This window comes from Dasypus novemcinctus, chromosome 9 (assembly GCF_030445035.2).
Source record: "Dasypus novemcinctus isolate mDasNov1 chromosome 9, mDasNov1.1.hap2, whole genome shotgun sequence".
In the NCBI taxonomy this organism is placed as follows: domain Eukaryota; kingdom Metazoa; phylum Chordata; class Mammalia; order Cingulata; family Dasypodidae; genus Dasypus; species Dasypus novemcinctus.
In genome coordinates, this window is record NC_080681.1 from 126,733,291 (window position 1) to 126,758,538 (window position 25,248).

General features: G+C 45.7%; 1 protein-coding gene and 1 long non-coding RNA gene across 35 annotated transcripts in view; one reads left to right on the forward strand and one right to left on the reverse strand.

Moving 5' to 3' along the window:
• The window catches only part of CAMTA1 (calmodulin binding transcription activator 1), a 938,154-nt gene extending 932,300 nt beyond the window's left edge, over window positions 1–5,854 (reverse strand). For 18 of the 33 annotated variants that reach the window (XM_058304500.2, XM_058304497.2, XM_058304514.2 and 15 more), the window contains exon 1: window positions 5,712–5,843. In XM_058304500.2, the coding sequence (XP_058160483.1) occupies window positions 5,712–5,756 (45 nt within the window). In that variant the 5' untranslated portion in view covers window positions 5,757–5,843. Of the gene's footprint in view, window positions 1–5,711 lie in introns of all 33 variants that reach the window. The other 15 variants (XM_058304523.2, XM_058304506.2, XM_058304505.2 and 12 more) reach the window with 1 other exon arrangement.
• Window positions 5,855–6,201: 347 nt separating this feature from the next.
• On the forward strand, window positions 6,202–22,101 carry LOC101431349 (uncharacterized). 2 transcript variants are annotated; one of them, XR_009187354.2, is made up of 4 exons: window positions 6,202–7,002; window positions 8,496–8,563; window positions 15,016–15,266; window positions 20,258–22,101. It is a non-coding gene; the product is annotated as an uncharacterized lncRNA (long non-coding RNA). The 2 variants fall into 2 exon arrangements; XR_009187353.2 differs by lacking the exon at window positions 15,016–15,266.
• Window positions 22,102–25,248: the final 3,147 nt, after the last annotated feature.

A 25,248-nucleotide genomic window follows, 5' to 3' on the forward strand; every position in this document is an offset into this window, starting at 1 on the left:
AGCTGACTAAACTGCAGCAAACACAAACTTCCAAAATTCCACAGGGGAAGGCCCAGATTACAAAAGGACCCAATGTTTCACCCTGAGATGAAATCTAGTTACAAATACTACTGTGGCCTCTTGCCTTGTAGTTTCAGTCCCATTCCATCAAATCTATGCTTAGGGAAACAAGAAGCAGAAACACTGCCTCACTACTACAGGACCCGTGACATGGGGGACACCCCTTTCTACTAAAGTTAGAAAGGTTATAAACACAACAGATCCACAAATATTTTATCATAATGATGACAAGGGCAATAAAAGAAACCTTTTTATGTGGGAAGGGGGAAAATGGAAAGGAAAACCAGAAGAAAGGGAGGTAGGATTTAAGTCTTCTAGAACATCCATCCACTTTTTGTTAAAAAAAAGGGCATGGTACAAAGTACAGGGCATTTTGGAGAATGGTCTATATAATGGAAAAAACACAAGAAACACCTATCACCACATCACACACACTGTCACCACAAAAAAAAATTCAGTCGCTTATTTGTATGAACAAAAAGAGTGACACCAAACCACATACCAAAACAATCCTAAACAAGAGTTCTTCTTGAATGGACTACTAGCAGAATTGGTTTTTATAAACATTGTGAATGGGAGGAAAACTAATTTAAAAGAGACAAAGAAAAAATGTATTAATTTATTTCATATTAATTTATCATCATCATTATTTATACCTGCCTCCAAAAAGAATTTGAGGCTGTTTACCAAAAACAAGAAAGAAAAAAATGGAAACAAGAAAGAAAAAAACAGAAAAAAAAAGTAAAATAACAGAATCATTAAAAAGCAAAAGTATTAAAAGCCACATGATAGATGTGGTTCAAGCAGTTGCACACTGCCTCCCACCCGGGTTCAGTTCCTGATGCCTCCTGAAAAAGCAAAACCAAACAACAAGCAAAAAAAAACAAAAAAATCAACTCTGGGGCTGATGTGGCTCAACAGTTGAGCGCCGGATTCCCACATATGAGGTCCCAAGTTCAATCCCCGGCCCCCAGTACTTCAAAATAAAAAAAAGTCACGAGATAAAGAAAAGCGATGATAATTACATGAGACGCCTAGGCTCAGGGCAGCCACAATTAGGCATTAAATTTAGATGTATCACTTCCTGCCAGCAACTCATACAGTGCTTACTATCTGATAATGTGAATATACCAGTTAATCAGAAGAGAAAAATATTTTTATACCATGTCCTTATATAAAGGATATATTTGATTTTATGTTCCACACAATACCTAGGATAATGCTGATGTTCAAGTGTTAAGCATTCCAATCAACCATGTATCAGAATGACCCAAAATTTATACCTAGACAATTATGAAGAAGGTCAATTTTATACACACACACACACACACACACAAGCGTACCAGTCTTTGAGAAAGCTGTTAAATGCCTCCCCTAGGCTACTTTCCCTACCACCCCCACTCCTGCAGGGGGGAATGGGGATAGCTCAACAGGATAGGACACAGAGTATATTTTTGCAAGATTAATTTAAAAGTAAATTAAGAAAAGGATTCCTTATAACAAAGTATAAAAGACAAAAGGAAGATACGCTGAAATGTCATTCATACCAAAAGACCTAACTTGGTCTCAATCGAAGTCACACAATCCACAGATCTTCCCTCATAACACAAGCACAGTAAATGTCTCCTGAGTGACTTCAGTGATGGGAGTATGGATGTAAAAACAACCTATCCCCAAAAGGGCAAATTCAAAGAACCCACAAAGAAGACAATGGGCACAACTTTCTGAAGGGAAAGGAAGAGACGAGAACCACCTTCTATTGCTTTTTCCATAAGGAAGTCAAAATGCCCACAAAAAGGTATACCCCCTAACTCTGGGAAATGGGAGAAAACACTGGCCCAAAATAATGAAGGAGTAGGGAAAAGGTTAAGTGGCAATCAGTCAGAAATCAGTCAGAAAGACCTGTAACCCCATCAGGACCCAGGAGCTGACACCTGGCATGAAGAAGGAATGTGAAAATACTGCTACCTGACTCTAAAGAATAGGGGAAAGCCTAAAACCTCCCGGGTCTAAAAACAAAGGAAATGGAAAAACATGGATAAGCAGGATAAGTATGTCTCAAAGAGAAACCATACTCTTAAAATGAAAAACCTGACCCAATCTGACTTTGAGTAGAGGCTGCTGTGTAGACATCAACATTTTGAAGCCACTCAACAATGAAATGGAGAAACCCAACATTTCCCAGAAGCAGGGTAAGTAAGGTCCTCAGGAAGATAAAGGGAGAGATTTCCCGTGGGTACAAACATCTAGGAGGGAGGGGTGCAAGGGAGAGGAGAGCAGTGTTCTAATGGAAAACCAAACAGAAAGATGTACAAGAGAAAGTGGTGACAAGCCCAACTAACTAGACTCACTGCAAGAGAATGCCTTATACTGGAGGAGGAAGAGGAAAAAGTTGCTTTCCAATAGCCGATGGGGATGGATAGCACAGAAAGAACGACCATATCAAAGTCAGATAAAAACGCCCAGCTTTAGGCACCAACCTCAAGGGTACACCTCTTACCAACCTTTCCTTTTTTCCTTCTACTGCTCTACATGGTACTGAGCATCTCACCTAGTAGTGAAAAATCCAAGAGGTCCGGAGAAGGGCATGAAAGGATCCAGCACTGGAAACAAGTGGACTGTACTGGGTATACTCCAATATATACAGCAGGTATTCAACTCTTGATCTTTCCAAAGGTCATTAACACTACACCCTAAAAATACACAATTCCATCAAGCTGGTTACAAATACAAAGATACAGAGAGCAAAAGAACAGCATACAAATGTAAAAAACAAAAACAAAAAAAGAAGACCAAGTCAAGAGCTCTACTTTCTGGCCACTGGGTAACTCAATATGGCCACTGGGTAACTCAATATGAACTGAAGGGCAAACTCTAGAACTCAGCTAATGTTGACCCTCCAGGTGACCTCACCTCTGGACTCACTAAGTGGAGGTGAAGACAGTCTCCTTGCTAGATGAATGTGTGAAGGTCCAAATGTCCAGGGCCCAACAGAGCTTGTCAGGGAGGATAAGGCTCCAAACTAAACCTGTCAAAAAGTACAACTTCCCACTGAGTGACAGCAGGTAGCAGTCCTTCCAAGACGTGGGAGGGAAGGAAGTGAGGGAGACCAGAGATGGCAAGGGCCTTGGCTAGAGGGGAAAGGGCAAAGTAAGTAATTATGATACTCATAGCAGAGACTTAAGAGGAATACCTCCCACCCTCTCGTGAAGTGGCAAGGACCTTTCCAAAGGTACCCTTTCCCAGTGTTCAAAACCTCTCTCAATTATTTAAACAGCCAAAATATAACCAGGATGTATTTATGGCCACTCATTCCTTATCTGTCACAGGAAAGCATGTTCTTCTCAACCTTCTCCCATCAGTTGCCCAAAAGACATAATATCTGTACTCTAATTGAAGCAAACAAATCAAAAATTTAAAACTTTTCATATACGTGAAACCAAGCAGAGGCTACAGTCCTTAAATTCAGAATGCCTAAGTCTAGGTATGTATCAGCAAGCACTCTACACTTAGTACAGGCCAGGCTGGGTGAACATTTAGGATGCCATTCTGCTTATTCAGTACAGTACAAATGACAAATGAAGAGTAGTAAGAATTGGCCATTTATCGATGAGTCTTCTGATTCTTCTAGAATCAGGGCTACCAACAGCAATAAAATACATATATCTAGATTCTTACACATAAACTTCCCCACGGATACACAGTTATCTAACCTTCCCAACTTTCTATATATATGTCATCCATGTGACTTCATCTGTGAATATAAATGTATACATGTGCACAAGTACACAAATGCATAGCATCATACTAATCTTTTTAATCAAAAAAGAACCAAAACAGAAAAAAAAAGTATTCCAATTCCCCCTCCACCCGAAAGCTACAAGATCCAAAGAAATGTTTGGATCCCACAAAGGCAACATCAGGGCCAAAGAAGGTTCTGGTACAACAAGGAGCATGCAAGTAACCCCTTCCGGAATGGGACGTGGGCGACATAGGTGTCTACGCTCCCTTTTCTGGGTGGAGAGGCATATGGCTTCTTCTTACCCAGCCAACATGAATACAATTTAGGAAAACCAGAAAAAGTCAAGGTAACAGGGCTCACGAAACATGGCTGACTGGGAAACAGAAGCCATAAGGAGAATAGGAGTTCTCTTAAAAAAGAAATGGGAAGTTTATTTCCAGTGAAGGTTGAAAGGCTCTTGAATGTAGGATGTTCAAAGTGTGGTTCTTACTGTACAGAAGTCAAAAATCAGAACACCAAAAAACAAGGACATACGAGCCTTTTCCCAGTGGGGTACAGTGTCAACTGGTGAATGCTGCCCCCACCTAAGATACAGGAGTAACTGTGGAAGGGAAAAAACGTCCTTTTTTCCCTCAGACGTCGGAGTAATTATCGTGGCCCCTTTTTACTCATGTAGTAGGCACAATGGAAACCCTGTCCTACATCTCACTGGGGCGCTCACCCCTCACCCAGACAAGGGAGTGGGAGGGGACAGAACATGGTAGGGCAATGGGACACGTGGGGAAAGGCGAGCTGCAATGTCCAGATTTTTCCTGAAGAAGAAGAGGGCAACGCAAAGGGTATTCAGGAAATGAGCTCACCCTAGCCCAGGAAAGTGTGCGCAGAGTGGACATGAAATCTGGGAGAAGTGTGTGGCTTCCTATTCAGAAAAGACTTGAGGGCTGCCCAGGCCCCCACCACCCACTGGGTTGAGGAAAGATGAACCTGGGTGGCCCGAGTCCCCGAGTCCTGGCAAAAAGGGGCGAAAGGCAGGGTGCGGAGGCCCCAAAAGATTCCAGAGAAGACGGGAGTCTGAGACGGACCCTTCTGCCAAGGAAGGACCAGGGTCACAGAAGGTAAAGGGCAAGAGAGGATGGCGAGCCGCACTTGCCACAGTACCGAGACCCCACCCTCCTGGCCGGGAGGGGGCAAGGGCACGGGGGGCCTGGGCACGCGGGCCAGGGGCGGGGAGGCCGCGCAGGCCCCCTCCCCGGGGAGGGCGGGGGAGGGGTCGCACGAGGCCCTCCCGCCTAGGGACGCGCGGCCCGAGAGGGTCCCCCTGGCGGGGAGAAGGACAGGGACCCCCGCACGCTCCGGGAGGCGCCCGCGGGTCTGAGGGGGTGCCGGCCGGAGTCCGTCTGGCCCTGCCCGCCGGAGAGCCGGGGGCCGGCGAGCGCGGGGCACCGGCCCGGAGCGGCGGGGCGCGGGGCCAGCGGGGGCCTGAGGCGGCTAAACTTTCCGCCCCGCGGCCCCCACCCGGGACCGCGCCGGGGGAGGCGGCGGCCGGGCCGGCGGGCGGGCTTGCGAGCGGCGGGGCTGCCCGGTCCGGGTGGGGGAGGCGCCGGCCCTCGCGGCTCCTCCTCCTCGCTGGGCCCGGCCCCCGCCCCGGCGAGCCCCCCGCCCCCTCCGTGCCCAGCCCGCCCCCGGCGGGGGTGTGGGGCGCCGCTCCCCGCCGGCCCCGCGAGTCACCGCGGGACGCGGCCGCGCTCCGCCCCCCCCGGCCCGCCGGCCCCCTCCCCGGCCCGGGGCGCCCGCTCGCCCGCCGCGCCCCCGCGCTCCCGCCCGGCGCCGCCGATGCCCGGGATGTCCGGCGGGGCCGGGTCCCGCGGCCCCCGCGCCGCCCCCCGGCCCCTCGCGCGCCGGCTCTTACCTTCCGGCTTGTTTTCGGCAGCCATTTCCCCTCCGCGCGCCACATCCTCCTCCTCCTCGCGACCGGGACCCCGAGCGCGCGCCTCGTACCGCCGCCGCCGCCGGCCCAGCCACCCCGCCGCCGCCGCGCACCCGCCCTGGCCCCGCCCCGCGGCCCACGCACAGCGCCCGCTGGACGGTGCGGCTGCCACTCAGCGCCCCGGCCGCCAATCGCCGCGCACCAGGGGTCTCACTACTCTCCGGGAGGAGCGTCCTATCCCTCTGGCCCATTGGCTGGTCACCACCCGACGGACTGAAAAGATTGGCCGAGAATCAACGCCCCCTCCCCACCCACTCCCAGGAAAGCCCGCCTTCCAGACCTAAACAAAGCTTCCCAGTGGCCAGCGTCCAAAAGAACGGTCCAATCGGCACGGGGCCGACACGGAATATTTCCTCGAGGCCGAGATGAGGCTTTCTGATTGGGCGTCACTGCAGTGTTTCCCAGGCCGCGCAGGCCAATCAAAGGGGGTTCCCGGAATTCGGGCGCGGCGAGGGGAAGCCCCGCCCCCTAGCGTGGCCGTCATGAGGAAGGCGTCCGCTCATTGGCGCGCTGGGGCTTTTCCCGCGTGCTCCCGGGGCTGAAGGACGTTCCCGGGGAAGCCGCTGTCGGCGCGTGGGGTCCCGGTGGCGGTGGAGGACGCGGCGGGATCTCCGGGATCCCGCCGCCTGCTGTTGCAGCGGGGGGCGGGGGGCGGTGAAATCTCGGGGCCGCGTTCTGCCCGCGCGCCGCGCTCCTGAGCGCGTGGCCCGGGATTCCGGGCGTCGGTGCCGGCCTGGCGGGGGAGGGGCGCGCGCCTCCCACCAGGCCCCGCCCCCACACCCGGGCCGCCGGCGCCCCCCACTCCGTGCGCCGCCAATGCCCCCCGCCGCGGTCACCGGCGCCGCCGCTGCGGCCCCGGCCTGTGCCCATCCTCTGCTCCCCGCCCCCGGCGTGCTCCGTTGTCCCCTTTTCTAGCGGCTTAAAATACTGAAACTTTATTTTGGTCACGTTTCCCATGTGACCCGCACAGTCGATGACTCACAAATGCCTGTCCCGGGATGAAGCAGCTGAAGGAAATCTCAGAAAAACGTTCAACCTCGGCGCACCTGTTAGGAGGACGAGGCAAGCGAAGTTTCTTTCTCTCTTTAAATTTTGGGCTTAAATCTGTGGCTTTCTTCCTAGATGTGCCAGCATCTCAGCACTCCCGGTCTATGCAGAGGTCTCGGGGGAGACGCACCAGGGTTCGTCGGGGGAAGAAATCCTGGAAATTGAGGTTAGGATCCATCGAGTGGGGGCACGAGTGAAACCAGTTGCGGCTATTCTGGAAAGCGTCCACATCTAGGGAGCTAGCTCACACTGTAGAGAGAAGCCTAGATGAACAAGGAGAGAGGGCAGTGCGCAACGCCGAGCATGACAATGTCCTCTCCCGAGGAACGGAGAAATTCTGCGCTGGGCAGATAATACTGGAAACAGGAGGAGGCTGAAATCCAGCGTTAAAGAAAGGAAGAAAAGTTGAGTGAACAACAGAGCTCCCACCGCTCTGTGTGGATTTTCTACGGTTCGCACATTTCTTTCCTCTACATTTTATTTTTCCCTTTGCAACTGTGGATGACAACTAGCAATCAGTGAAAAGTCCTCATTCACATATCTTGTCATTAAGACTGTCAAAGTGAATTTTGTGCCAATCCTAGTAATGTCTTCACAAGTGAAAATTTCTTATTTTCTCAGAAATAAAGATGTCCCAAAAGAATGTTTTGTATTGTACACTCATTCTTCAACAAACTTTAATTTTATGAGCGTCAAAAATGCAAAATTTTAACGGCTAGGGTACAATATTTTATTGATTCGCATTCTTAATAGCACCTATGTTGACGATTTGTGTGCTGAGCATATTCTTAAAAGTGCTGGTGGCATTGTAAATTAGAATAACCCATTTTGAAAAGCAGTTTTACAGTATGTATTAAAAGCCATAAAAAATGTCTATATCTTTTGACCCAGTAATCTTACTTCTGGGAATCTATTCTAAGGAAATAACACTAAATGCCAAAAATGCTGTATGTGTGAAGGTATTCTTCACAGGATTACTCTATTTATTACAACGAAAAACCGGAGGCATCCTAAATGTGCTCATGTTGGATATTTTGTAAGAAAATTATGTTATAGCCTCACAGTGGAACATTTTGCTATTTACAAACACCAGAAATGAGGGGGAAATGGGGGGGAGCCCAACACAACCATACCCATGGCTAAGTGGGAAAGAGAAAGTATTCCAAATTATGGCATTCATTTATTATATACAATGTGATTATGGGTATAAAAATACATGTCTAAGAAAGACTGCTGTAAAATAAACTCAAGTCAGTTCAGTGATTGTAAGTGATTTTTCTTACTTTTTCTGTTTTCTATAATATAGTCATAGCTGTATTGCTTTTGTAATTAAAACATGTATTTAAAATAATTTTTATCCAGTGCCTACTATGGGCCAGACACTGGGTTAGATCCTGAAATTCTAAAGATAAGTTTAGTCCTTCCCTGAAGAAACTAGCAGGGTTAACAAGTACATAAACATCAGCAAGGCAAGGTGCAGTGGGGATGCAGAGAAAGTAATAAAAATCACATGAGACTCAGGACAAGTGTCACCATTGAAATTACCTATGAGAAGGACCTTTGACTCAGGCTAACACAGTGGTTGTCAAAGTTCAGTACAAGAGAACCACAAGGTCAGAGCTACTTTCGAAAATGATGCTATGTCAATCTCTCATACAGGTCCATAGAGTTTTCCAGAGGCTCCGTGATATTTGCTATCAAAGCAGACTGCAGATAGGACAATCCAGGTAACTTCTATTCAATCAGATATTGAAGACATTTGCAAAAATGTAAAACAGTGCCACTCACTACTAAATTTTATTGTTTTGAAAAATTTGGTTGTTTCTCATAAAAAGATATGATTTGTGTTCCCATGTAAAGGATTGTTATTTTTTAATGAATTAAGTATTTTTAAAAGTTCTTAATTTTAATTTCTAGTATAGTATATAACTGTTGATATCACCCTTACTAACAAAAGCTCTTTGAGGTCCTCAGTAATGTTTAAGAGTATAAGGAATCCCAAGACCAGAGAGTTTGAGAACCGCTGAGCTAAAGGAGGAGGTGTTAAGAGGACTGGTTGGTTGGTGTTGGCTTTTGTTTGTTTGGGGGGTAACCAGGAGGTGGGCATTGCAGGTGAAGGAAGGAGCCAGAGTTGCTGAATAAGTCCTCTGAATCTTGCCCATTTGGGGCCCTAACATTTTCCAAAGGAAGAATGCTACTGTCCAGAAACAGATATGTATAGATGACTCCATTATTTACTTTTTACCTTAAAATATTTGTAAAGGAGCATTTTTTCCTAGTCATCTTTCTGAAGTGAAATGACTATAAATTTTTTCAAATCAATTTTATTGATACATATTAATAAAGCATACAATCCGTCCAAAGTATATAATCAGTGGTATCTGGTACAATCACATAGTTGTGCATTCATTACCCCAATCATTCTTAGAGCATATTCATTATTCTAATAATGAAAAAAAAAACAGACAAAAACTCATCACCTTTCAAGCTCTCCATGCTTCCCTTTCCATACATAGCTGCTATTCTGTTTCTTTTTTTTTTTAAGATTTATTTATTTATTTCTCTCCCCTTCCACCTCCTCACCCCGGTTGTCTGTTCTCTGTGTCTATTTGCTGTGTTGTCTTTGTCCTCTTCTGTTGTCGTCAGCAGCACGGCAATCTGTGTTTCTTTCTGTTGTGTCATCTTGTTGTGTTAGCTCTCCGTGTGTGCGGCGCCTTTCCTGGGCAGGCTGCACTTTCTTTCGAGCTGGGCGCTCTCCTTACGGGGTGCACTCCTTATGCATGGGGCTCCCCTACACGGGGGACACCCCTGCGTGGCACAGCACTCCTTGTGCGCATCAGCACTGCACATGGACCAGCTCCACACGGGTCAAGGAGGCCCGGGGTTTGAACCAGGGACCTCCCATATGGTAGGCAGACGCCCTAACCACTGGGCCAAGTCTGCCGCCTCTATTTCTTTCTTGGTTTTTTGTATTTATATTTTATATATATGGAGCCAAGCAATATATGTAGTATATATATTTTTTTTTTTTTTTTTTTAAAGATTTATTTATTTATTTAACTTCCCCCCCTCCCCTGGTTGTCTGTTCTTGGTGTCTATTTGCTGCGTCTTGTTTCTTTGTCCGCTTCTGTTGTCGTCAGCGGCACGGGAAGTGTGGGCGGCGCCATTCCTGGGCAGGCTGCTCTTTCTTTTCACGCTGGGCAGCTTTCCTCACGGGCGCACTCCTTGCGCGTGGGGCTCCCCCACGCGGGGGACACCCTTGCGTGGCACGGCACTCCTTGCGCGCATCAGCACTGCGCATGGCCAGCTCCACACGGGTCAAGGAGGCCCGGGGCTTGAACCGCGGACCTCCCATATGGTAGACGGACGCCCTAACCACTGGGCCAAAGTCCGTTTCCCTATATGTAGTATATTGTGTCCAGGTTCTTTCCTTTAGTATATTTCCTTTTTTTTAACCTGTACTTGAAGATTATTCATATATTACTGTATACTATTGACCATAGTTTGCTTTGGTTGTATTTTTGCCTGATATTAACATCTTGTAATTTTAGCATACCTTTGTTCAGTTTCAAAGAAAATCAAGTCTTATACATGCAATATTATCCATATTTGTATTTCACATGAAGTTTTTCTATACTGTATAGTCCCATGTTACATTTTTTACTTTTTCTTCCAGTAATATACATGACCTTAGACTTTCTTTCAACCACTGTCATACCCCTATATTAGCACCGCTAATTACAAACACTATGATGTGCTTTCACCTTTTCATTTCCAAAGATTAACAAACAACATTTTTACGAATTAGGCACAGATTAACCCTCAGCTTTCCATTCTCTAACCTCATTCTATTTAATGGTGACCTATATCCTAGTTATTAACTCCATGGATTTACACAATATATTTAGTTCCCAGTAGCACAGTCATACAGCATTTGTCCTTTTGTGTCTGGCTTGCTTCACATAGCATAATGTCCTCCAGGTTCATCCATGTTACATGCTTCACAACTTCATTTCTTCTTACAGCTGCATAATATTCTGTCATGGTATACACCACAGTTTGCTTATCCAGTCTTTGGTTGGTGGACACCTGGATTGTTTTCATCCTTTGGCAATCATGAATAATGCTGCTAAGAACATTGATGTGCATCAGTAGAATAGCCAGAGGCCTTTACACTCTTTCAAACAGGCCTGCTCCTAACCAGAGGGAAGCAGCTACAGAAGAATGACCATAGCTCTCAGCCACCCCGTAAGGATAAGGGTGTAAACTCTGAGAGGAGAGTTGAGGCAGGTTAGAATAGGGAAAAGGGAAGATGAGTCACAGCTGGGACCTGGCCCAGAAACCCCCTGCTACTAAAAACAAAGCCAGAACAACCCCTCAGAGACCCCGGCCACAAGGTCCCATTTGGAACTCTTTCTAGGTTCAAGGGGAAGCCCCACATGCCTCCAACAACAGGCCTCCACATTGGCCCCTGAGAGCTAACAGGTGGGGCAACCATTCAGAACAGCAAACAGCTTGGGCCCCTCCCCAGCATTAGGAAAGGTCTTACAAGGCCTAACCAGGGGCCCCACATGTGCATCTTACCCTGTAGCAGGCCTGCAACCCATGACTGGTGTTGTGTACTTATTTCTAGTTGCCTTGTTTCTTTTTTTTCCTAAACAAATCAGTTTTATTGATACACATTAATGAGGCATAAATCCATCCAAAGTATAAAATCGTTGGTATTCAGTGAAATCACATATTTGTGCATTTGTCATTTCATTCTCAGAGTACTTTCATTATTCCAATAATAACAATAATAATAAAAAAACAGACATACTCATCACCTCTCAATCTCTCCATGCTTCCTCCACCATACACAGCCACCATTGTCTTCCTTCTCTCTAGTATATTTAATAAACTCTTCACTCCCTTGCCTACCCTAAAAAAAAAAGTCAGTATGCAGCTGTCTGTTCATGTCACTGCTGTCAGTTCTTCTAGATGGCAAAAGTCCTCCACAGTGGCTGTACCATTCTACATTCCACCTACAGTGAATAAGCATTCCTGTCTCTCACATCCTCTCCAACACTTACAGTATTCTGTCTTTTTAATAGTGGCCATTCTAATAGGTGTGAAAAGATTTTTCATTGTAGCTTTGACTTGCATTTGCATTTCCCTAATCACGAGTGATGTTGAACATTTTTTCATTTATTTTTTGTCCATTTGTATTTCTTCTTTGGACAAATGTCTGTTCAAGTCTTTTGCCCATTTTTAATTGGATCATTTGTCTTTTTATTGTTGATTTGTAGCATCTCTTTATATATGATGGATATTAAACCGTATCTGGATATATGATTGCCAAATATTTTCTCCCATTGAGTCAGCTGCCTTTTTACCCTTTTGACAAAGTTAAATGACTAAATTTATCACAGGTGATGATAGTAATAAAAGTGCTTGGAGGGAAGCGGACTTGGCTCAATGGATAGGGCATCCGTCTACCACATGCCAGGTCCACCGTTCAAACCCCAGGCCTCCTTGACCCGTGTAGAGCTGGCCCACGCCAGCGCTGATGCGCTTAAAGAGTGCCCTGCCACGCAGAGATGTCCCCCGTGTAGAGGAGCCCCACACACAAGGAGTGCGCCCCATAAGGAGAGCCACCCAGCACAAAAGAAAGTGCAGCCCGCCCAAGAATGGTGCCATACACACGGAGAGCTGACACAGCAAGATGACGCAACAAAAAGAAACACAGATTCCCATGCCACTGACAACAACAGAAGCAGACAAAGAAGAATACGCAGCAAATAGACACAGAGAACAGACAACTGGGGCGGGTGTAGGGAGTGTAGAGGAGAGAAATAAATAAATCTTTTAAAAAAGTGCTTGGACCTGATGCCTTAAATTAGAAGTTATGCGGAAGCATCTGGCTCAAGCTCCCACCTGTCACATGGGAGGTCCTGGGTTTGGTTCCTGGGTGCCTCCTAGAGAAGAGCAAGACAGCAAGCTGGCATGACAGGCAGGCACAGCAAGCTGATGCAACAAGGAGACACAGAGGAGAAAGACAAGGAGATACAATAAAGTGGGTAGCTGAGTTAGGTCAAGCAATTGAGTACCTCTCTCCCACATGGGAGGTCCCATGTTCGGTTCCGGTGCCCTAAAGAAAAGAAGATCAGACAGAGAGCACAAAGCAAATGGGCACAGAGAGCAGACAGCGAGCACAAATAACAAGGGGAGGGGGGATAAATAAATAAATCTTTTTAAAAAAAAAGTTACTTAAGCTTTCATTTTGCTGGATTGGGAGAGGAAAGCATAAACTGAACCCACTCCAAAACCTCAAAGGGAGACTCACAATGCTTTCTTTGCTCACTTTCACCCAGCATGCTCAGGATAAAAAAAAAACCAAATTGTTCTATCTATGCCTCCTTTAGCCTTGAAGGGGCTGCATTTTTTTTTTAAATGATAGCCAAAAATTCTACTTTCTACAAGTTTCTCCCCTTGCCTTTTCTCTTAATTATTTTTATTTTTAGATGATTCTAAAGATTCATTTGATGCAGTTGTAAGAAATTGGTAAAGAGATCCTGTATCCCTTGGCTTTTCTGGGTAAACCCAGTGAAACTTGGGAGCTTCATTAGAAAGAACCTTTCACCAAAGCCTTTGTTTTCCCTAACGGTTTCCTGCAAACTCTTATTAGCTGATGGCTTGCTTCCCTCTTTCCTCCTTTCTGTATCCCACCCTCCTCCATTCAGCCATTACGTTCAGACATTCTAACCTCTGGATGTCTACTATTAGTTTGCCTGAGGAAAGACTAGCCAGAATATCCCAAATATAATGAGAACTTTAGGACGAGTAGGCCTGAATTTCAATATTTTGAAATAAATTTGAACACGAAAGACCTGATTTGTGATCCGGGAATCTGCCAAGATTTTGAAATGACTAAGTAGTTTCATTTGTTCAATGTTTATTTTATTGAGGTGTAGTTCAGGTCAGAATGGACAGTAGATCCAAGGACCAACTATACTGCTTCTTCTGGTTCTCTTTTCCTTTTAGTAATTAAGACCTGGAGTAAAACAGTTATCTTTTGTGATGGGAGTTTCAAGAGATGTTGTTTAACAATTATAACCATAAAACCTTCCCATATAGCCCAGCAGTTGCATAAAACACACCCAAGTGCACTTACTCTCCAGGGAGCATCCTGGGAATTATCTAAATGCCTTTGATGGAATGTATCTCACCTTTGTACTCTTTTTTTAAAAGTCAATCTGGGGAAGCGGATGTGGCTCAACTGATAGAGCATCTGCCTACCATATGGAGGGTCCAGGATTCAATACCCAGGACCTCCTGACCCGTGTGGCAAGCCAGCCCACGCACAGTGCTGCCACATGTAAGGAGTGCCATGCCACACAGGGGCGCCCTGCATAGGTGTCCCCCACATGCAAGGAGTGTGCCCCGCAAGGAAAGCCGCCCCATGTGAACAAAGTGCAGCTGGCCCAGGAGTGGCGCCGCACACACAGAGAGCTGGCGCAGATGATGCAACAAAAAAGAGACGCAGTTTCCCAGAGCCACTTGACAATGCAAGTGGATGCAGAAAAACACAGTGAATGGACACAGAGAGCAGACAATGGGGGCGGGGAGGAATAAAACAAATCCTTAAAAAAAAAAAAAGAATATTCCAGGAACTGAAAGGAAAGAAGCAAGTGTTCTAAGAGGAGCCTAGAAGAGTATATATTTTTAAAAAGTCAGTCTGGTTTGGGGTTTTTTCCCTGAGTTTCCCTTTAAAACTGGGGTCTTTCCACTCCTTTCGAGCCCTCTGGTATTACAGCATAATAGTTTTTATTGAATTTGGACTCTGAACCAAAGAAATGTCTTCTTTATTAAAGAAGGAAAAGATTAAAGCAGTTGTGCTGTGCTGGTTCGGATGCACATGTATATGAAGCACTTCATCGCTTTGGAAGCAAATAGATTTTGGGGACCAGGGTGCTTCCTGAGAACCAGAGGCCGTCATCAGTGGGACCCCAAGATCTCCATATCAAAAGGGCTGAGGGGCAGCAATCTGACAGAAGGGAGGGGCTGGGGGACTGTGTGCTTATGTCTGTTTGTTTGGGGTGGTTTGGGGAGTCACCTCCTGGCCACCACTGATGGCTTGGGAGATCATCTGGAGGGACCATAAATTTTGTTTCTTAACTTATTTGCTTCCCATTTTCAGATGTCATCTGTTTTGGTTCTCAGTCTTCCCAGGAAAATTTTTTTAGTTGTAGAAAGTAAAATGACTCGTTTAAATACCGAAGGAAAAAGCTGCAGTACTAGTAATTGCATGATCGTCTTTGGCAGTCACGAAGGAGCATCAGAGAAAGATGGCTACCACCTGTTGGAAAAAAAGAAAAGGGGTGGGCTCAGCAGCATTTCATTCTCATTCGTCTTTCCATTTTTCAAATGAGATGAGCAAGTTATTTTTCTGTAAGTATTGAGCTGTGGGATATTATGCAGCCATTAAAAAGATGGGGATAAATCAGATGTGCTATGAGGGAAGAATCTCTACCTTCAATGTTTAATTGAAACAAGTAAGGCACAAGATATAACACAAATCATCATATTCGTGTAGAAAACAGCTTTAACATTGATTACATATATAGATATTCTTGTACATACAGGAAACATTTCTGAAAGTATAACAAGAAGCAACATCGTTAACTCTTACCATAGTTAACTTTGTGGGTGCAGCAGAAAGCAAAAAAAAAACAAGGCTTTTCATTTGATACAGTTTGAATTTTTTATCACATGCAGTCATTCAAAAGAGATTTATTGGGTGCCAGATGCTGGGTTCTAGGTGCTGAGGACACAACAGTGAAAAAAACAGACAAAAATCCCTCCCCTTGTAGAGCTGACATAGGGGTTGGGGGAAGGAAAGTCCTCTCTGAGACCAGAAGGAAGTGGGAGTGAGCCATGCAGTTATGGTGAGAAAGAAGAACATTCTGGGCAGAGGAAAAAGCAAGCCCAAGGGCCCCGAGGCCAATGCACAGGTGATGTGTTGAAGGAACTACAAGGAGGCCACGTGGGAAAGGTTCTAGGGCATGAGTCCAGAGGGGAATTCAAGGCCAAATCACAGAGGGCCTTGAATAGTGAAATATTAGGATTTTACTCTTCATGCACTAGGAAGCCAGTGAAGGACACTGAGCAAGGAGGTATTGTCTGGCTGGGGTGTTGAAAGGATTGCTGTCTCAGTTTGCCAGGTTACCATGATAAATGCCACACAATGGTTTGGCTGGACAACAGGAATTTATTGGTTCACAGTTTGGAAGGCTAAACGTCCAATACCTAGGTGTCAGCAAGGTCATGCTTTCTTCCCAAAGTCTGTAGCATTTCAGGGCTGGCTTGCCACAGTCCTCCGAGTCCCTTGGCTTGTGCCTTAGCCTCCCAACACCTGCTGATCTCCCTCTCCAAGTTCTGCTCTTCCGGTTCCTGCTGACTTCTGGCTTCTTCCCATGTGGACTTTCTGACTGCATCTGAATTTCTTCTGCTTATAAAGAACTCCATAAATCATATTAGGCCCCCCATGATTCCACTGGGCTGTACCATGCCTAAAAATGACAACTTCACAAGGTCCTTGTTTTAGTTTGTGGAAGGCTTCCAAGGCATTGTATCAGGGTTGGCATTTAAATGGGGGGTTACTGGCTTGCAGACTTCCAGTTCTGAGGCTGAGAAAAGTGTCCAAGGCTTCGTCAGTGATGTCCTCTCCCCAACGATAGCTATGGGCGATCCTGGACTCTTCTGCCCATTGTGGTGTCTGCCGGTCTCTGCATTCTCTTCTGGCTCTCTTGCTTTCAGCTTCTGACTGCTGCATCTGTGGCTTTCTCTCAGAGCTTTCATGGGTTCTTCTCTGCTCCTGTTCTTTTTCTGTGTCAGCCTCTGGGGCTTCCTCTTTTCCAGTATTCATCTCATTAATAAAGGACTCCAGTAAAAGAATTAAGACCCACCCTGTGTCAAGCACTACTAAAGTAATTTAATTAAAAAGCCCCACCTAAATAGGTTCACAAACAAATAAATGGATTACCTCTAAAGACCTGATATTTTCTGAAGTCTATAAAAGCCTCAAACTATCACAGTCTTATTTATAATTGGGTTCATACCCACAGGAATGTAGATTAAGAACATACCTTCTGGGAAGCGGACTTGGCCCAGTGGTCAGGGCATCCATCTACCACATGGGAGGTCCGCAGTTCAAACCCCGGGCCTCCTTGACCCGTGTGGAGCTGGCCTATGTGCAGTGCTGATGCGCGCAAGGAGTGCCCTGCCACACGGGTGTCCCCGCGCAGGGGAGCCCCATGTGCAAGGAGTGCACCCCATAAGGAGAGTCGCCCAGTGCAAAAGAAAGTGCAGCCTGCCCGAGAATGGCGCCATGCACACAGGGAGCTGACATACCAAGATGACGCAACAAAAAGAAACATAGATTCCTGTGCCGCTGACAACAACAGAAGCGGACAAAGAAGAAGATGTAGCAAATAGAACAGACAACTGGATGAGTGGGGGGAAGGGGAGAGAAATAAATAAATCTAAAAAAAAAAAAAAAAAGAACATGCCTTCTGCTGGGGTATATAATTCAATCTCCCATCCACAAAGTGTAGAAGAAACCATGAGATGGCAAGAGGGGAAGCAGAGAGGTGAGTTGGGAGATTATTTCAGTAGTCAAAACTTGATGGCGGCTTAGTACAGTTGTATTAGTTTCCTTTAGCTACTGTAACAAATTACCACACACTTCATAGATTAAAGGACTGGAAATTTATTCTCTTTTAGGTCTGGAGACCAGTAGTCCAAAATCCATTTCACAGGCCAAAATCTAGGTGTTAGCAGGACACTCAGAAAAATCTGTTCTTTGCCTCTCCCAGCTTCTGGTGGCCACCAGCTCTCCTTGGCTTGTAGCCACACAGGTCCAATCTTCAAGGCCTGGGTCTGCAAGCCTCTCTCTATCTTCACGTCACCTGCCTCTTCCATGTCAAATCTTTCTCTGCCTTCCTTTTATAAGGACCTTTGTGAAGGCATTTAGGGCCCACCGGGATATTCTCCCCATCTAAGATCTTTCCCTTAATCACATCTGCCAAGACCCTTTTTCCAAATAAGGTAACATTTGTAGGTCCCAGGGATTAGGACTCAATATCCTCTGGGGCCATTAGTCAGCAGAGGTTGCAAATTTCTTCAGGTGAGGACCAGACAATATTTTCAGCTTTGCGGACTATCTGATCTCTGTCTCTACTGCTCCACTCTGCCATTGCAGCACAAAAGCAGCAATGGGCAATGTGTCAACCAGTGGGCTGGCTGTGTTCCAATAAAACTTTATTTACAAAACAGGTGGTAGGTCTTAGACTTAGGCGGCGGTCTTAAGAGTAGGTGGATTTGAGCTATAGATTGAGGTTTAAATTTTGCTTGGGTTTTGCCAAAGGTTGGATAGGAGGTATAAGAGAAAGAAAGGTTGCAGGCCAAGGCTTGACCTGAAGAGTCTGGCCTGAGCAAGTGAGTTAATGATGTTTCCATTCATGGGAAAGGAGAAGACTGGAGGAGGAACAGGCTCAGGATAGGGTGGGAATAGAGAATTCCATGCGGGACATGTGAATTCTGAAATGCCTCTGAGATATCAGAGTGAAGATATCAAGAAGGGACCTCGTACTCATGCTTAATATATGTAGAATTTTCAATTAGCTTAACTATAAAGGTGGGAAATGGATAGAGTTGATGGTAACATGATAGTGAGTACAACCAACAGCTGGTTTGTATATGGGATTGTGGCTGAAAGAGGGTAGGACAGGGACATAAATATTAATTGAAAGAACGCTCGAGAATAATCTAGGGACGAATAACATAGTGAGCCCAGAGGTGGGTAAGATTCTGGTTGATAATACAAACAAAGAATGTTCTTCTATGAACTAGAACAATGTACATCACTGTTACAAGGTGGTAAGACTATAGTGATACATGGGGGAAATACAATTAATGTAATTTACAGATTATAGGTAACAGCAATGTTGTACTATTCTTGTAACAACGTCAAAGAAGGTACAATAAGCTAAGGGTCCGTAATGGGGGGCTGTATTAGTCAGCCAAAGGGGTGCTGATGCAAAATACCAGAAATTGGTTGGTTTTTATAAAGGGTACTTATTTGGGGTAAGAACTTAGAGATACCAGGCCATAAAGCATGTTACTTCCCTCACCAAAGTCTATTTTCACGTGTTGGAGCAAGCTGGCTGCCAACATCTGCAAGGTTTCAGGCTTCCTGGGTTCCTCCCTTCCAGGGTGTTGCTTCTCTCTGAGTTCAGGGTTCCTCTCTTCCTGAGGCTTGCTTCTCTTTCCTCTGTGAGCTTACTACCCCGGGGCTCCAATTTACAGCTTCAGCATCAAACTAAAACATCAAAAACCCTCAACTCTGTCCTTTGCCATGCTTTTTATTTATGAGTCCCCTAATGACATGGCCCAATCAAAGCCCTAATCATAACTTAATCATGCCTAGGTACTGACCAGATTACAAACATAATCCAATATCTATTTTTGGAATTCATAACTATATCAAACTGCTACAGGGGGTATGGAATTTTTTCTTTTGGACTAAGGACAATGGTCAAAAATTTGCTAAGGCAATGAAGGCACAACTCTGTGATAAAAGTGAAAACCACTCAGTGTACACTTTAGGTGGCCTGTACAAGGCATGGGACTGTATAACACAATGAAACATGTGGTGGAAGATAGACTGTGGTTATCAGTGCAAATATGAGAGTGTTCTCTTGTGAACTATAACAAATGTACAATACTAATGCATGATGTTAATAATAGGGGGTGTAAAAAAATATGCCAGGTGTACACTGTGGACCATAATTAGGGGTAATCATCTGATGTTCTTTCATAATCTGTAAAAAATGTTCCACGACAATGCAAGGTGTCGGTGGAGGGGTAATATATGGGAATTCTGCACAATTGTTTTGTAAGCTCACAGCTTCTCTAATAAATATATATCTATATATAGATATATATTTAAAAGAAAAAAGAAGGGACCTCAGATATATGCACCTGAGGTCCTGAGGTTCAGAGAGGTTGTGGCTAGAGATACAAATTTGAGAGTAATGGGCATCAGATGGTATCTAAAACCATGGGGCTAGGTAAGATTTCCTAGAGGAGGAAGTGTAATTCATTTTTATTTGATCATTAATTTTCAAAAAAATAAAATCATGACTCATACAAATATAAAGCAAATATGTCAAGAATTTTCTTTAAGCATTTAAATGTTTGAAGAACAAAAATGATATGTGTGGGATGCAAGGATACTTGCTAACAGATTTAAAGTCAGTTAATATCCTGCAGGGCAATGAGATGTAATGTTTGGGGTTTTCTTTTCTATCAGGCAAAACTCACTTGCACATATGGGCGCAAATCATCTCCATTACTGCCAGTTTTCTATTTCTTCTCAGGCCACAGAAAGGCATCAAGAGTTGCTCCTGCAGAGAGAATCATAATCCCCAGAGGGTCCGCTAGACCTCCAGCCTCCTGCTGAAAGGATCCCTGGTGCCTCTGTTTCCACAACCGAGTAGCTCAAAGCAACAAATGGATCGCCTCAATTTTGGAGGCCAGAGGTTAAAAATCAGGGTGAAGCCTGTGGGGAAGATCCTCCCTCGCTGATCCCAGGTTCTGGTGGTTGCGGCCACCTTGGCGTTCCCGGGCTGGCAGCTGCAGCGCTTGTCACATGGCCGTCCTTGGAAGGGCCCTCCTTGGAAGGGCCCCAGCCATCTGGGATCAGGGCCCACCCGAAACCAGTGTGGCCACATCTTCACTAACCACATCCTCAAAGACCTATTTCCAAATCAGGACACATTCGTGGGACTGGGAGTTAGGACTTGAGCATGGCTTTTGGGAGGACCAGATTCAGCCCTCGACACCCAGGAATCCCTTTTGCCCATGCCCAGGCTTGGTCCCTGTTGTTCGACAGTCACGGAGCATCTACCCCCAACTGATGGGCACTGCTCTGGGGAGAAGGTACATCCTTGAACCAAGCACAGGCCCCTGCTTTCTTGGCACTTATATTTTAGTGAGGGGACAAGACACCTAACAAATAAGGAAATTATATAGTATGTGAGAAGGGCATGAATGCTATGGGGGAAAAAATAGAGCAGGTAGGAGAGGTGTCCTTTTAAAGTAGAAATGGTCATTGTAGGTGTATCAAGAAATTGACATTTGAGCAAAACTTGGAAGTGAGGGAGTTAGCCACGTTTTAGAGAAAATTGTTTAAAATATAAAAGGACAGGGAACTGAGAGTGTCTACAACAGCAAGCGGGAGAATTGCACCCATCATCCACATGGAACTCTAAGCTCCCAATATAGAGGTGGAGTGGACATCACCATCCCAGGGTCCACACGATGGAGGAATAGGATATGGATTAGAGTGGACTTACATATTCTGCTATGGAACTGCTGTGAGTAGTAATGGAAGAAACTGTAGCATCAATGCGGAGAAAATGGCCAAGGTGGTTGCTGAGGGCAGGAAGAGGGAAGAAGAGATGTGATGTGGGGACATTTTCGGGACTTGGGGTTGTCCTGAATGATATTGCAGGGACAGATGCTGGACATTAGATACCCTGCCATGGCCCACTGGGTGTACTGAGGGAGAGTGTGGACTGCAATGTAAACTGTTGTCCATGCGGTGCAGCAGTGCTCCAAAATGTATTAACCAAGTGCAATGGATGTGCCCCAATGATGAGAGAGGTTGTTGATGTGGGAAGAGTGGGGTGAAGGGGGTGGAGGGTGGGTGGGAACCTCTTATATTTTTTGAATGTAACATTAAAAAATAAAGGAAAAAATATATAAAAGGAGTGTGGAATTTTTAAAGGAAAATTATTTTTTTTAATTACTGAAGGAAAGTTTAAGCAAAAAAAAAAAAAAATTGAATCATAGATTGAGTCAAACAGTTTGCCTTCCTGCCTGTGCTGTGTTCCTTCAAGTTCCAAGCAGACTGTAATGCCGTGGGTATAAGAGAAATGTTACAGCAGAAGAAGGATTTTAACAATACTGATCTTTTCTTCCCCTTCAGATTGAAAATTGGCTCTCCTGTTTTATTGGAGGAGAATCCCATCTGCCTTGCTATTCCACCCACACAGAATTAGACTGCATGTGCGACAATACTTAAAGGAAAAATTAAAATTTTAGTAGTAAATAGCAATTCAAAAATAGGTTTCCTCAAAGAAAATTTCCTAGTTAATGAAAGTGCTGCTCTTGAATAGACCTGGTATTCTTGATCTGATTTCTAAACCTCTGTAGTAAACACATGAAAATGAAGTTTGGTTCCTTTGGTCTTTTTTGGAGGGGAAGGGTGGCTGGGATTATTTCCGTTTTAATTCATATAAAGCAGAGCCGTGAGCCTCTGCAAAGAGTTCTCAAAGCACAATTTTCCTCTGTGACAAAAGATTTACTTCTTTTTCATCTTGTCAAACATAAAGATAAAGTCAATTTGCTCTTTTGCCTTCGTGTTGGGCTATTTCCTTTTGCCAGCTGACTAACGTTTTCTAGGGCAGGTTGGAATTAATCATTTAGCACCCTGAGATTTTTCAGGCCAGCCAGGGCTGGGGATTAGAAACAATAAAATCCATGCTTCACCCTCTTACAAAAGACCTCACACTTGGTAATAATTGGGTCATGACCACTTGGGAAAGAACATTTGGGGGAATTTTACCAATAGCCCAATCTCAAGTCTCCAGAGCTGGAAAAATGTGTTCATTTATCACCTAAACTAGAAGTCATTGTGCCAATTATTCCAGAACTGGGGACACTTTCTGCCTTCCCAAGGGGCCTCACCATCAAGTCCCAGCACAGTTCATTGCCTTATTCCTGAAGCCCCTTGGGTCTCTTGGGGGCTTCATGGAAAAACCCCTGTGACAGTATGAAGTTCTTTTATGAATCCCAAAAAGAAAAAAAATTGTGTTTTTGAACTAATCCATTCCTGTGGGTGTGGGGCCCTTTTGATTGGACGATGTCATAAGGCGTGACTCTAGTTGAGTCTCTGCCTTCTTGCTGGGTCTGATATAAATGGAGACACAGAGAGAGAGAGAGAGAGAGAGAGAGAGAGAGAAAGGAAGCCACCATTTTTGACCCTGCTACGGGGGAGACGACTGGAGGATGGCTCGCAGCCAGAGCTTAAGCATGAAGCACCCAAGAGGCTGGGCCCACGGAGCAGCTCAAGACTGAGGAGTCGAGCCCTCCACATGCCCAATCGCCACAGGGCAGGATGCCAGGCTCACCAGTAGCTGACATTGGTGAGAAAGCATGTCTGATGGTGCCTCGATTTGGACATTTCATGGCCTCAGAACTGTAAGATTTTACCCTAAATAAAATCCCTATTTGAAAAGTCAACCCATTTCTGGTACTTTCCGTTGGCAGCCCTGTGGCAAACTAACACGCCCTCCCCGCCCCCACTCACTTGCATTTCCATTCCAGTGGCTCTAAGCCATGAGTGTTGACTCTTCAGCAGCATCTTCAAGAGACCTGAAACACCCCGTTCTCTCCACCAGGGTGGTGTCTTAATTGGCCATTTCTGTGGGGCTGAGTTGGGTCTCCCTCTGCTCCAAAGTACATGTCACTCGCCCTTCCCACGCCCGGAGCTCGAGACTCAAAGAGAGAACGTGGCTCCCAGTGCACGAGGCAGGATCAGCATTTCAGCCGCCGGCCAGGGTGCTAGAACAGATGTCAGGGGATATTTGCTGCAAAGAGGCTCCAGAAATAATGTAGGGAAACGGACTTTGGCCCAGTGGTTAGGGCGTCCGTCTACCACATGGGAGGCCCGCGGTTCAAGCCCCCGGGCCTCCTTGACCCGTGTGGAGCTGGCCCATGCGCAGTGCTGATGCGCGCAAGGAGTGCCCTGCCACGCAGGGGTGTCCCCGGCATAGGGGATCCCCACGCGCAAGGAGTGCACCCATAAGGAGAGCCACCCAGCGCGAAGGAGGGAGCAGCCTGCCCAGGAACGGCGCCGCCCACACTTCCCATGCCGCTGACAACAACAGAAGCGGACAAAGAAACAAGACGCAGCAAAAAGACACAAAAAACAAGACAACCGGGGGAGGGTAGGGGAATTAAATAAATAAAAAAATAAATCTTTGAAAAAAAAAAAAAAGAAATAATGTAAAATTGTTCTGTCCTTTTAAAAATGGAAAATGCCTTGGCAGGGTGATCTATTATTTGCCTGGCTGCATTTTCTCTCCATCTCCATCAAGGCTTGAAAAGTACTGGCACTTCTGCCTTTTCAAGCGGAGCTCGGTGTAACTGGACCACATCTAATGCCTGTACAATGCAAATGAAGATTGAAACTGTTGTCCCTTTGATGCGTGTGACTAAATGCTCAAAGGAGTTATTTCCTTTTAGATCTTCCAGTGGATAGAGCCTCTTTAAAAATACCTGTTGGCTCCCTCTTCCCAACGGCAATGGAAGTGAGTCCTGAGCAGGAGACAGAGGCTGGATGCTGTGATGATGAACGTCTTTCTCTGAGAACACCCTTTCCGTGTTCGCAACGACTGTTAAAGTTCTGGAGAGAATTAAGAAGCGTGAAAGGCACATTAGTGATGGGTGTCTGTAACGAGCCGCTCAGGCTGGCCTGAAAAATCTCGAGAGAGCGCATTGGAGAGCTAAGTTGAGGAGGCGGAGGAGTCGTGGCCGAGATTCAGAGCAGCTCGAGAACTTTCTGGCACCTAGCACAAAGGGCCTGGGAATGTGGCGGGGCTGGCCGCTCCCGGAGGGACAAGGGCATGCCTTTCCTGCAGCACAGGAGTAAAGTCTGCCGAGAGGCTGGCGTTCATTCTCCAGCCTCGTCTTCCCTGCCAAGAGGGAGAAACGATCCGAACAGCACGAGTGGACTCCAAGCTCTTCTCCGAAACACACACACACAGACACAGTGGAATCAAGCACTCTGAGCACCGTCAGAGTCGGGAGCCCCTAAATTGGCTATGCTGGGGGCTGTGAACCCCTTGCATAACGAGAAGAAGGATAATTATACTCCACCTCCGTTATTTTTTCTCAAATGCCCATATTAAGCAAGGCAATCTAAAAGAGAGGCTTATATTTAAAAGAAAAACATCCAGAACCCTCTATACTTATTGTTTCAGGTCCTTTATTTTTAATGTATCTTCTTTCTCTTCTTTTCTCCCCCTAGTAAATGTTTGTATTATCTCACTCAGGCAGGACATTGGAAAGCGAGTCATTTTGGAGTTGGACAATTGAACAGTAGCTCCACAATGACAGGGACTTTGTCACGGTCACTACCGCATGCCTAGTGCCACACCGTGCCATAGTGGGTGAGCGAATGAGTGAGTTCCAGTCCATCTTTATCCAAAGGAATCAGATTACTGTGAGGGCAGGAAATTCACATAGAGGAGAATTCAAGGCAGGCATCGGATGGCTGTGGACAATCCTAATAAGGAGTTTC